Here is a 14,345-nt window from a genome sequence, read left to right on the forward strand (position 1 = left end):
ATAAACAGAGAGGAAAATGCGAAAGCAGACGAACTGTCCAGGCTCGTCTAGAATACTTCAGATTTCAGCAACTCGGTTTACTTCGAGGAGCTCGGAGCCCCCAGCACCGATCGGCCCGAGGTATTATGTATTAGTAGCCCGGACAACTGGATGACTCCTTACATAGCCTATCTTAAGGACGACACCCTTCTGGAAGACCAGAACAAAGCACAGTACCTCAAGTATAAGGCTGCCCGCTTCTTTCTGGAAGTGCGTTGATCCGGATGAGGCAGATTATTTGCTCAGAGAGGTACACGAGGGAATCTTCGGGGATCATTTAGCTGCTAAAGCTCTAGCCTACAAGGTCATTAGACAAGGCTACTATTGGCCCACAATCCACGCTGATTCAGTTGCCTATGTGAAGAAATGCAGCAAGTGCCAAAAGTTCACCAATGTGCCGAAGTAAGGTTCAAGCCTCCCCGGGTCTGTTCTCTCCCCGATCCTATTCGTTGTCTGGGGAATTGACATCATGGGTCCTTTCCCTCAAGCAAAAGGGGATCTTCATTATGTGCTGGTGGGAATAGATTATATGACTAAGTGGGTAGAAGCCAAGGCTATGAGAACCATCAATCAGTAGGACTATATCAAATTTGTGGATGCGATTGTGATGAGGTTCGGGATCCCAATGGTTTTAATCTCGGACAACGGGCCGCATTTCATGGGTTTGAATTTCGAAGCCTATCTCAAAGAGCTCGGGATAAGGCACAAAAAAGCATATATGGCCCATCCACAAGGAAATGGACAGGTCGAGGTCACAAACAGAACCATACTCTGAGGTTTGGAAAAGAGATTGGAAGATTCTAAAAAGAACTGGCCGGATGAACTCCCGAAGGTTTTATGGTCCTACAGAACTACCTCCCGGACGGGAACCGGTGAGACTCCATTCAAGCTCGCATATGGTACCAAGGCCCGGTTACCAGTGGAAACCGGATCCCCCTCTCATAGAGTGGTCAACTTTGACGGGTCTCCAACATAGAAGGCCTCAGAACTAACCTCGAACTCTTGGATGAAGTAAGAGACCGGGATGTAGAAAAAATGGAAAGCTACAAGAAAAAAACAAAGCTTTACTTTGCGAAGAAGGCCAAGATAAGAGAATATGTGGTGGGAGATCTAGTACTCCGGGACACCGAAGCCTCGGACCCAGCTAACTAAGGGAAACTGCAGCCGAACTGGGAAGGCCCCTACATAGTCAAGGAAGTGCTCCGTCCGGGAACTTACAAGCTGTACTACCTCAGTGGGACCGAGGTCCCCAACACCTGGCACGGAACCCGGCTAAGGAAATTCTACCAGTAAGAGAAAGGTGCACATTCTGGGAACACCTCTACATTTATACTATGATATTTTGATGTAAACAATATTCCCATTCACCCAAGAATGTAATTTTTGCTTTCGATACGAATGAAAAACTCTAATTTATGCGTTCCATAATTTGAATCAGTTTCATTATGTTGCTTATTTATCTGCCATCAGAATCAAAAACACAACCCATATGTACTTTGAAAATTTCTATCAAATGGAAACTTACCCCTGCCCGGGGTCCAATAAAAGCTCAACCCATGAGTAATAAATTTTCTACAAGTTAAATATTTTTACCCCACCCCGGGGTCTGCAAAAACACAACCCATGTGTACTTGTAAATTTCTATCAATTGGAAATTTACTCCTACCCGGGGTTCTATAAAAACTCAACCCATGAGTACTTATAATTTACCCCGACCAGGGGTCTGCAAAGACACACCCCATGTTTTGTACTTGGAAAATGTCCTAATTTCTAAAGTTAGAAATTCACATATACAAGTCACTAGCGAAGGAAAGAAAAGCACAATCATATTAAATAACCCCGGGGAAACACACCCCGGGGGGGCAAATCCAAGTCATTTAAATTACAGACAAATTAGCCAACAGGCTGAGTTCAGACAGTACTAAAAACAAAGAAACAAAAGTTACATGCCAAGAAATGGCAAAGTTTTTAAGCTTCTCCTATAGGCTCGGCGGGAGGAGAGGGAGGCTGCTCGGGATCACCTTTTGGAACTGGAGGCTGCTGGGCAAGCGGCGATCCGGGAAATGGAGGGATGTTGCTAGACGTTCCGACACCGGACTCCATTGCCCGGATAGCTTCCTTTTCCTGCTCCAACCGGGTCTCCTCTTCAATATACCTCTCCAGGAAGACGTCTATTGTACCCTGAGGCTCTTCGCTGAGGTACTTCGAAGCAACATTCCAGCAGATCTGGATTTTCTCCAGCGCCTTGTCATTCAGCTCTTCGAAGTACGCGGGAGTGCCCCGGAACCCAGCTAGAACCTCTTCGGGAGTGGTCCGGGCGGCAAGATCATTCTTCAGCTTCTTGTTTTCAACCCTCATCTCCCGGATAGAAGCCTCGGCCCGGTCCTGCCTCTCCCGGATCTCATCAAGAAGCTTCTTATGAGCAGCAGCCTCCTTTGTACTTGCCTCCTTCAACTCCTGTATCTCCCGGTACAACCTCTCAGATTCAGTCTCGTAGACCTCGGCAGCATCAGCCTTCGCCTGTAGGCTCCGGGTTATGCAAACCAACCCAGCAACCCGGGAGTTAGCCTGAAATAATTATACACCACATATTTAGATGATACGAATACAAGAAGACAAAACGAGGCAAGTGCAAAATCGAATATCAAAATGGTACAAGGAAAAGGCTTACAGCAGTAATGTCTTCCTGAAGCCCAACCAGGAAGTCGTCAAGAGGCTCCTTCCTGTATTTCTTCCTCTCTGCCGTGCTATCATAGTTCTCAAAGAGTTCCCTTCGGCGAGTCTCCGGGGTGAAACTAGACAGCAGGGCCTTCAAAGTTTTCGGGGTATCCGGGGCCAGTTCAATAGTAGCCTTCTTGGCAACATGACCCTCAGATCCCTCTCCTCCCTTCTCCCCAGAACCTGCAGGAGCACTCTTCCTCTTTCGGGGTGCCGGAACCCTTGTCGTGTCCCCTTGCTACACATCTTCGGCCCGGGGCTCGTTGATCACGATCGTTGTCCTCCCCGGATGAGACGGCGCCGCCTTCCGGGCTGCATCTTCACCTTCGCCAACCTTCTTCTTTCCGGAATCTAAGCTCGTCATCCCTCCAATCCTTCGCAGCTTGGCCGACAAATCCTTAAGTTGAGCAGACATGTTTGGGGGATAGGGAATTAACTTCGGAATACCTGAAGAGGAGACAACAAAATATCAGTCCCGGATACAAACTATCAATAAAAGTTAGATCAACAAAATAAAGCTAAGGCAAAAGACTTACATCCGGCAGCATGCATATTTTCATTGCTAGAAAAATAGTCCTGGGTCCATTGCGTCCCAAGTGCCCCACAAAAGGCATAAACCATCGCGAGAGCTGCTTGACCGGAAACCTATCTGTTTTAATTTCAAGTTTATGGAGTGGCATGAACTCCAGATCTCCACCCCGGACAAAAATGAACTCCCGGTGCCATCCCTTAAGCGACGTCAACATGCTGACCGGGAGAACCATCTTATTGGAAGGATATCCACAGTCCTCGATCCTAAACATGAACTCATAAATCGGCCGAGCGGTGGATCTCTTAATTTTAAAAATGTGATGGAAAAGTTTGAAGGTGGGGAGGTAACTTTTGGCATGGCAGCAAGCTAGAAACCAACTTATCCATTTTACTGAATTCGGGGCCAGTTGGGTGAAAGGAATCCCATACACGTCCCGGCAGAGAGATTTGGTGAATTGATGTAATCCGAGGCGCATGCCCCGGAGGTGCTCCAAGGGAATCCCAACCCAACCCCCATCCGGTCTGTGATAAACCCTCTCATGCTCCTCGGGCCATCTCCATTGGAAGGTATCATCAAGATTAAAGGCGAGTCTAAGGGCACCATCTACCTCGGCGTCCGTATATTTCTCCTGAACCTCTTTATGAACCGCCCCACACTCATACCTGGTCCCCGGGGCGGTAAAAAACTTCCTATTCATATCGTCCTCGTCATAACGTTCCCTACCACCTAACCTATCCGGGCCTCCATATGCCTCTGACAAATCTCGGTAATAAAAACTTAAGGGCTTAGGGTTCACTCGGCACTGGACGAAATATTCATCTACGTCCTCCGAAGATCCATCCGGGTTTGATAAGGTACCCTGGGGCCTAAAACTAAGGTCCGGGCTAAAACTTGTTGGGGTTGGTCAACCCGGGGAGGCATCTCTACGGAGCTACTACTGGAAGAAGAAGATGAAGGGTAAAATACGTTTAGTTCGCCTAAACCTCTAGGCCGCTCGGGATACCGACTCCTAAGGGTAGCAGTACGTTTAAAATGGGTACCTGGCATAAACTATGTGTATCTATATAAACGCACCCCGGAGTCAATGCCAAACCCGAACCCAACAACAACAAAAACAAAACAAAAAACAGAAGAGTTTAGAAATAAATCGTGTATGTATCTTAGCCCAGAAATAAGATCTACAGCATATACATATACATACAACCAAAAACACATATCAAGAACATACCCCGGGCCCTTCAACTTTTTACACTACTAAAAGCCCACTTTTTCGCATACAAAACTACTAAAATTCATGATATTTACACAAATCAAACACAAAACCATTGAAAAAGCCATGCAAAATCTACACAACTACACAGATTTAAGGTCAAAGCAATAACACAGTGGTGAAAATCGAACAAGGAATATGAAGGGGCGAAGCAAAACTCGTACAAAATGGCTACATGCATTGCGAGAACGAAAGAAAAAGAAATAAAACAAGAAAGCGAAAGATCAAGATACTTACAAAGTAGCAGGAGAAAGGAATGCGGCTTCAAAAAATCTCTGCAAGATTTCTCAGGTCTCTCTCTCTCTGTGTGGAAGTTTCTGCATAAAAGAAAAAAGAAGGGGAGAAGGCGGTATTTATAAAGAAAAGAAAGACAGGTGAAAGGTTTTTTGAAGTAAAATTAACCACACCCACGTGGCAGCCCGCGATTGGTCCCAAAAAATAACCGCATAGCAGTTATTACACGACCTGTCACGTAATCATTACGTGGGCGCGTCTTTTTAGGAGAAAAAAGGGAAGAAGTTAAAGAATATCACACTCAAAAGATACGCATAAACGTATGTATCTTTGACCCCAGCTGGAATCCTAACAGTCGTCTGACACCCCGGATTTGCAGCATCAGCTTTTCAGAGTCCGGTCAAATCAAATGTCAGGAGTGTACTTATCCACCAAACCGTCACCAAAATTCAAAATCAAAATCGACTAACCAAGTCAACCCCGGGGTCTCATTCCCATTTGACCCCGAGGTTAGGGGGCAACAAATCAAACAAACCCCTGCAAATTTTCTAAGTACTTTAAGGAATCCCACCTTGAACTACAATCAAAGGACTAATCAAGTCAAACCCGGAGTCTCATTCCCATTTGACCCCGGGATTAGGGGGCAGCAAGTCAAAAAGAAAAAAACCCCCAAAATTTTTTTAAGTACTCCAAGGAATCCCACCTTGAACTAAAATCAAAGGATTACACGAGTCAACCCCGGAGTCTCATTCCCATTTGACCCTGGGGTTAGGGGCAGTAAATCAAACAAACCCCTGAAAACTTTTCCTGAGGCGTCGCGGCACAATGATAATTACTCTACTCCCCCATCCGGGTAAACCCGCATAAGGGAGTGGGGGTAAATGATAGCCTATAATAATATAGGCCCAATAACAAAGGCCCAGGGCCCAATTACAAGAGCCCAGGGAGTACTCAGCTTTAACCTTGAGGGGCCCAGGACACGTGGCAACGTCACCACCGTCCAAGTGCCCGGGATCTAGAACGTTCCTACGGTCTGGATCCAGTAGTACTCTGACGCATCACAAGTGTCCAGATGCCCTACAGTCCAAAAAGCACACCTACGGTCCAGATTAAAAGGGACAAACCCCTAAACCCTAGTAGGAGGCCTATAAAAGGTAGGACAGAAGGAAGGTTACAGGATACAATCTCACATACTCTCTCTCCCACACATACTTACGCATACACACATATACACACGTACACACCGTAAACACACTCGCATAATTCCCGTTTTGCCCCTCTTCTCCTTAAAAACCTTCTCTCATTCTCATGTCGGAGGTGCCGCGGGGACGCCACCCCCCTCCGGTTCTGTTTTGTAGGTTCCCACCCTGCAGCTGCACCGCACGCCGCCGCCGTTTCTGTCCAAAAGGAGCTTGAATCTGGGCCCAGCAAGGAGAAGGTTCCGGGGTGATTTGGGATTATCATGTATATATTGCATGTTCGGCTGTTTAAAAAGCGAACTGAAAAGGGCTTTTGCCCTATAATACTTTTTGGTTTCTATATTCTACGTTCCGATTCTTGTCTTTCTCCCTAAATTACATCCAAATTCTAATATAGGCATCTTGTCAAAAAATATCTTTTACAGAACATATATATTTGTTTATTAAAATTTATCATATTTAAAAATTTTAAAATATTTTAATTATCTATAATCTTTATTAATAAGTGAAATTACTTTTAGTTGTGTGACTTAAATAATCTATATCCGTAACCGAAATCTTTTTTTTAAGGTTTAATAAAATTAATTTGGTAATTGCCATTATTTTATTATAACATTATCGATTTGCACACATAACACAAATTTGTAAAGAATTAATTTGACATTCTTTATTAAAATTTTTAATAATTTTGATATTATTTTTTAATTATGATATATAAATAAATAGAATATATTGATTGTATTATTGATAGTTAATTTAAATATATTTTCTCACGCTTTCACACGGGTTATCATCTACTATATGTTATAATTTACGGCACAGCTAAATTACGTGTAGGTAATAACTTTCTTATTACTTATACAAAGTTAAAAGCTTTAAGTTATAAGTTATTTTTTTTAAGATAACTTAAAAGAATCCACAGTATATTGTCATTACTGAATTATGCCTGTTTGCACGATTAATAAAATCTGTCATGTATACTGAGGTTGTTCAGATTTAGGCGTACAAATGAACAGAGTCGTTGGTGAACAAAACTTGGTATCACATCATTAAAGTATGTTTCTTTAAACGAGTCGATCTTGAACTTAAAAATGAGTTTGAATGAGTAAACAAATAGAGCTAATTTTTTTTTCATTTCGTCTTGGAATTGGCTCCTTTAGCTCCAAATCAGCTCGAACTCTGATACACATATTAAATTATTACTAATCATTTAAATATTTTTATTAGTATATTTTTCTATTCATTTATTAATAATTTAGTTATTTAAAATTTTATTTATATTTTTTGTAATGATTGAGATTTTCGCAAAATATTTATATGAATAAAATACAGTTATGTTATAATTGTGGATTTTGTGGATTTATGAGTATTAAATATTAATAAGTTGTATAATTTGTGTTTTATGTGAAATTATGTGAAATAGTATTAAGGAACGGGTAAAACCTCATTCCAGTTTGATGAGTCAACAAAAAGGTTTAAATTATGATTGTCGGGTCATCAGGTAGAACGAGACCCGTTATTTAAAGGATGGGTTGAATGAGAAGGATTATAAATAATAAAATTGAGGGTTATAATAAGTTATGATAAATGTGGAGTACTTTGAGTGTTTCTATGACTTGGATTCTTAATTTAAAAAAAGGTATATCGTTATCGAGTAATTGTTACTCGTGTAACCCGCTATTAAAAAGGGGATAACGTGTTTATGTGTATCAATATGAAACGTGTTAGATGTTATTGTGTGAATATATGTTATTTTAAAGTTCCAGGTATAAATCTGTGGTTCCCAAGTTTTAAAATATTTTTCAAAGGATTTATTTGATTAAAATAAGGATTATTTGATCCTTATATATTTTTTATAAAATTATTAAAATATGATCAAGGTACAAAATTTATTTTATTATATCTGAAATAGTCCTAAGGACTTTTTAAAAATAATAGTTGGATTTAATTTGATGTTTGGATATTTTAAAATGATTTTCCAGAGTCTATTTTTATTATTGGGGATTTATTTGTAAAATCCATGATAAATAATCTGTTCGCTCAAAAATCTATTTAAAAATTCACGTGAAGAGCTAATTTTAAGTTTTATTTAAAACATACGGTTACTTAAGTGAATCAATGAGGTTTCGTGGAAGAAAACCCCGAGTGGGGCATTTCCGAGACCTTGTTGCTGCCGGTGATGAGCTCCGGCGAGCCGACGGTGGACAATGATGTTTGTCCGAGTCTTATATTGTATATTTAAGTCAAATCAATTAGTGCATGTTGATTTAGAGTGAAGATTCATTTCAAATGTAGTTGTTATAAGTCGAAATATGTGTTTTACTTGATTTCTTTTAATTCGAAAGCATGCATGTGTATTTTTCAAAGTTTTCGAGTCTAGTTTCTTGTGAATAATTCGAATTTGGTGTATAAGTTAAGGGTAAATAATCGATGTTGTTGCATGTCATTTTACTCGAAAAAATTGAAAGAAACTTTCAGTTTTAAAAGTATTTGGTTTGAACTATATGATAAATTCGAGTGGTATGGCTTGTATTCATTAGTTTTGGTTCAAATTAGGTTCGGTTCTTAAGTTAAGGTCATGCATGTTGATTTTTAAAGATTGCATGTTATGGTATTGTCTTGGTATTCTAAGTTGTTAATAGGTAAGTGTAAAAGAGGAGTTGCATGTGAGTGTTATGTGTTAAAGATAGTGATGTATACTTGAATATGATCGATTGATCGTTATGATAAGGGTAAGCGTAGTTATAAATACGTCATGCCCGATTTTCGAAAAGAAAGTGAATAGGTTTGTATAAGGAATATATTCGATTTGATTTGGTGTCAGATTATATGAATTCGTGATTACATGTGTGTAAAGTACTGGGATAGTCGGTGATGTAAAGAGTATAAAGGTATATCTTATTATGTGCTACATGTTGTGCATATGTATATAAGATAAGTGTATATTGCAATTAGGGTAGAAGAGTTGACGTTCTAGGAAACATCAGGAAAATTGACTTGGTTTTTAATCAGGGTTTGTTTTGAATTGTAGATTTGGAAAGCGGAGACATTCAGGCTAGAAAAGGGAAAGAAGTCTTAGGTGGCAGTAGCTCAGGTTCCGTAAAACAAGAAAGTTTTATTAGGCAAGTAACTCTGCCTTCTATTATGAATTGGTTATAGGGAGATTGTTGATGCTATGCACTGATAGAATAAATAATCTTCGTAAACTTGTTATTGATCCTTGTGATAACCTTGTTATTGATCCTTGTGATAACCCTGCTATTGATCCTTGTGATAAATCCTAATAGTAACCCCTTGCTCCAAGTACTTATACCATGTTCTCGTACTTTGTTAACTTATGATCATTTGACCCTAAGAGAGTCATAATGAACCTTTCATATGTCATACCTTGTTAACCTAGATTCCTTTGATAATCACATGTGCCTTGTTTATGCGTCGTTCTTTGGAACTATCCTGATCACGGCCTTGTTATACCCTGTTTAACGTTTGATCATTTTCCTTAACTTATAAGCCCTGTTTACTTTTAATTTGTTCATTTTTCTTGAATTCTTGAATTGGACCTAAGAATGAATTTCGACTTGAATGAGTCCAAACGATTTCACATATCGGTAAAGTTAAAATGAATTTAGCCAAACTTTCTTGTATTCCAACATAAAGGTTTTGCAAATGAATTCCTAAAAGATTAGATAAAGACGTAAGAGACTAGTGGGACTAGTCCAGTCACATAAGAGACTAGCGGAGCTAGTCCAATTTAAAACTGAAATAATGCCATAGGCACCTTAATGACCGGAAGGTCAGTACGGGCTAATCACCCGTATTATACTTAAAGGATGGATATTCCAAATAAGGGTTCTTTGTTGTTAAGTAATGAAAATAAAAGTTTTATAAATATTGCAAAAAATGTTATGCTTTTCTTTTGATTTGAAGTTGAATATTTTGAATTGAAACTTCCTTAAAATTCTGAGAATCTTGTTTGAGAACCCTGTCACTTTACTTTTATAGTGATGCTCATAGCTTAGAGCGATTTATCTCTCAAAGTGTGAAACTCTCTGAGAACCCTTTCGATTGAGCTTGAGAACCACTGATTCGAACTTGAATCTTAAAAGCTTTGAAACCTTCCTTTGAAACTCTTCCCTAGAAGCTGATAGAATGCTGCCACCTAGTTTACTGAAATAGAATGCCTCAGATGTTGTTGCTTATGTCGATATTTAGAACTGCTTATATAGTTACTTGTTGAGCTCCCATGCTCATTTATTTGTATGATCTAACAATGGCAGTTAAGCAGGAAGATGGCCAAACTTAGGTGCACCGCTCGCAAGAGCGTTCCTGGAAGTCTCTATCGTGTCGTGAGATATCATATGCCAGATCAGGTAGATGCCGTGTGAGCAAGCGACAGTAAGTTAGTGGGAAGTGTAATAGTTGAATCAGATACTTTTGGGAATCAGTCGATTCCAAGTCAGAATCGAAAATTTTGGTTTTAATTATATTAAGGGTTATAATAATATTATTCTGATTGATAGTTGTAATCTTGTCTCACAACTTATCCTGTTTAGATCATGTTAGCTTCAGGGTTTATTATGTTTTTGCTGTTATTATATTAGTTTATTGGTGTTATAGGTCCTCATTCCTAAACCCGAGTTTGAGGGCGTCACATTTTTAAATTAAACACTTATTGTTTTCGTAAGAAAACTATTAAACATTATTATTACGTTTTATTCGTCTCTACTCCTTCACATTTATCATTAAATAACTTGTAATTACAAACATCAAATTTAAGTAAAACAACAAAATATAATAAAATTTTGACATCAACAATTTAAAAATTAATCTATAATTTCTAAAGTTATGAATATCACAATAATATAAAATAAAATTGGATATTTTCTTAAGACTTCGACTTGAAAAATAAAATGATATAAATTAAAAAAATAAGTGTAGAGTGTGAGTGTGTATATCATTATAACATAAAAACTAGTATTTGATCTCGATTTAACTTGTAAAACTATAAAATATACTTGAGGTTTTTAAAATGATTTCTTAAAGTTATTTTTGTAAAAATACAATTTTTATGTTTTTATTTGTAAAACCTAAACTCGAATGTAACAAAAAAAATCACTTATTTTCAGAAAATGTAAAAGAAGTTGAACATCATGTACTTTTGGATGTAAACCGTATTTTTGTTTATATTTTTTAAATATTGTAAAATTGCAAACAAATTAAAAAAAAGTATTTTAAATGTTGACTAAGTCTCCGTTTAATATTGTTGTTGCACACGGGTATAACAGTTTTTTACTGAAAAAATGTCAGAAATGTGTTTAATAATAGACAACTCGACTTTGTTCCAACTCTGCTACAATTCGGCTCAGCTTGATTGTTGATGAGCAAATTCGTGTTGATCTCGGATTCGACTCGTTTATTAACGAGTCAATCTTAAATACCACTTTCTATTGTTAAACTTTGTTTGTTCAAAAAAATTAAGTTATGCTCGATTATAATAGAACGTGCTCTTCCGCTCTCTTTGTTGGTAGTTTTAACCGTTCGTGTGCAATAATTTTTTAAAAAATATAAAATGGGCCCTTTTCCTATCTGGTACAAAATTAAAAATAATGAAAAACTTGTAATGCCAAGACATAATGAATTTAAAATTTAATTGCAATTTTCTTTCTATTTAAGTGATATGAATGGAGGCAAAGGGAAACCAACAACTTCATTTCAACACCTCACCCCCTGAAGCTTCAAACATTAGCTCTTCCTTTTCTTCTATCCCAGTCGACAACTATCGATTTTCCGGCTCATAAAATGTATAAGCTGCAGGTTCCTAGAGCATATCCACAGTCGCCAGTTTGCAACTTGCAACAACTGTGGCCAGTGGGTATGACGATTAGTAGGGGACTAATCCTTCAGGCACCACCACTAATCTCGAAAACGCAACTGCATGTCGTCTCCAGATCAAGAACCAACGTTAAACCAGCCTCTCCCACACCTCTCAAGCTCAAACATTACAATCTTCCTTCGCATGATCTCATGATGCCTGATTTTTACATGCCACTCATACTCTTCTATCCCAATCCACAATTATCCACTCCATTGGCTAGTAAAACCGCGATATTATGTTTACTTAAAAATTCTTTATCAAAAACACTTTCTGAGTACTACCCGTTTGCAGGAAAGCTAAGTTCATCAGGATCCTACGTTGATTGCAATGACGAAGGCATTCATTTTCTTGAGGCCCGGATAGCATGTAAGTTATCTGAAATTTTGGAAAAACCTCCTGTCAAGGATGAAAAAGAAGGTTATGGTCGTCTCTTTCCACCTGGTTCGATATGGCATAATATGTCATGTTCTCGTAATCTTATGGCTGTTCAACTAAACCATTTCACTTGTGGAGGAATAGCAATAGCTGTGAGCCTTTCACACCGTATTGCTGATGGTCTTACTTTACTTTCATTCCTAAGTTACTGGTCAAGACTGTCCCGCAACCTTAAAGTTCAAGAGAAACTTGTGCCTCGTAGTCCCTCTTTCATGCACGAGCTGTTGCTACCACAATCAAGTGATGATGATTTAACTGCGACTCAGTTTGCGGCTCCCGAAAAGAACTGGATCACTACCGAGATAGTGTTTCCCAACTCAAAGATAGACAAGCTGAAGGCCGAGCTTGAAATGCAAGACAAACAACAAGGCAACAAAAATAAAAATTACACACGGAATGAACTTGTGACTGCACTCCTTTACAGATGTGCTGTATTTTCGGCAACTGCATCAAACTCTGGGACCTTTACTAAATCTGTTTTGTTGCAGTGGGTAAACATGCGCCCTGTTATCGATCCTCCACTGCCAAAAACAAGTGTTGGCAATCTCATTGCTTGTAATCATATTCCGACAGATACGATGAATGAGACAAACTTAAGTACATTGGTAGGCAAAATGCGAAAAGGGATGATGCAGCTTAGAGGATCAAAGAGTTTGGACGGAAAAGAATTTATGCCCTTATTGTTCAAATATACAAAAACTAATTACAAGCCTTATACAATTAGCAGCATTTGTAAACTTCCATTTTATGATGAGACGGATTTCGGGTGGGGAAGGCCTGTTAAAGTCGCTGTAGTGGACACACCGTTGGTTAATTCCATTTTTATGATGGATACTCCGAGTAAAGATGGTATAAAGGCCATTGTCAGTTTGGAGAAGCAAGACATGAAATATTTCCTAGCTATCAAAGAGATGCTTGCTTATGCTTCTTTTTAATATACTCGGAGGCTCTTATGTTGAAACTTGTCAACAAAATAAAAATATTTTTACTACTCATCAATAAGAAGGTAGCTTCATTTGGCCGAAACTAAGATTCAAAGTAGTGCCACATGCACAAAATTAGTCAAAAAAAATTACAAAATAATGCGGTATACCCTAGTTTCAGGATTACCCAAGTTTTCAAGTTATTTGTATTTGGGACAGCACTTCACATTATTTCCGACACGAAATCAAGAATTGGGGAGTCGATCTGGTTGTCACATGTTGTGTGTATATTTAACTGTGTAACCCAAGAAGTTTAGTGAGCCTTATCAGTTGTGAGTGCATGTCTAAGTCTAAATTGTGTGTCCTGTTTTGCACATCTTGGCCCGGTATTAAACATGTAATTTTCCATTAATCAGCATAAATGAGCGTACGGAAGAAGTAAATAAAATTATCTAAGAGAAGCAACTTAGACAAACACAACAAGTTCTTGCATATTATCATCAAAGATGGAGCGGACAGTGTTATAACTTAATAACAAGAGAAAAAAAGGTACATATTTATAACACAGCAATTCCTGCTTAATGAAACATCATAATAGCAGCCGTAGTATTAATGAAAATCCAGTAGATGTATACTTAAGTGACTGGTTACACCATATTAGGGACTTCTATGGTTTCGTTTCGGAAGGACTGAAGATCCCTGGAATACCTGGGATAGATGGGAAGGACGCAGTGGCGGATCCAGGATTTTACAGAGGGGGCTTCATTAATATAAAAAAATTACCCAAGTCCATGTCACGGAAGAGGAAGATTAGGCGCACAACAGACTAAGTAGAGTTGTAGATTTTTTTGTAATATTTTCACTTTACAATAACAAGTCCGTATGTGTTCAACTTAAGAATTAGTAGTTTGGCTGGGTTCAAATATATTAATGGACTAGGCTAATATCTAAAAGGGTGGGCGGTAACAAATTAGATATTCAATATCACGAAATCAATCTTGCACTCAGTTAAAGTAAATCAACAAAGAGCATGCTTAATTAGGTTACAGATTAGCCCCAATTTGAGGAAGAGGTCGCCTCCTATTGATATTTCTCTTAACAATATTTCTCATGCCTCAAC

At 38.6% G+C, this 14,345-nt stretch overlaps 1 protein-coding gene across 1 annotated transcript; it reads left to right on the forward strand.

The window, feature by feature from the left end:
- The first annotated feature begins 11,703 nt into the window (after window positions 1-11,703).
- Window positions 11,704-13,647, forward strand: LOC141683146 (diaboline synthase-like). Its single transcript, XM_074487838.1, has one exon. The coding sequence runs from the start codon at window positions 11,792-11,794 to the stop codon at window positions 13,235-13,237; it is 1,446 nt and encodes a 481-aa protein (XP_074343939.1). The 5' UTR covers window positions 11,704-11,791; the 3' UTR covers window positions 13,238-13,647.
- Window positions 13,648-14,345: the final 698 nt, after the last annotated feature.

Source organism: Apium graveolens, chromosome 9 (assembly GCF_009905375.1).
Source record: "Apium graveolens cultivar Ventura chromosome 9, ASM990537v1, whole genome shotgun sequence".
In the NCBI taxonomy this organism is placed as follows: Eukaryota; Viridiplantae; Streptophyta; class Magnoliopsida; order Apiales; family Apiaceae; genus Apium; species Apium graveolens.

What these genes read in the sequence shown, in the direction of transcription:
- LOC141683146 (XM_074487838.1), top strand. Translation starts at nt 11,792, where the DNA reads ATGTATAAGCTGCAGGTTCCTAGAGCATATCCACAGTCGCCAGTTTGC.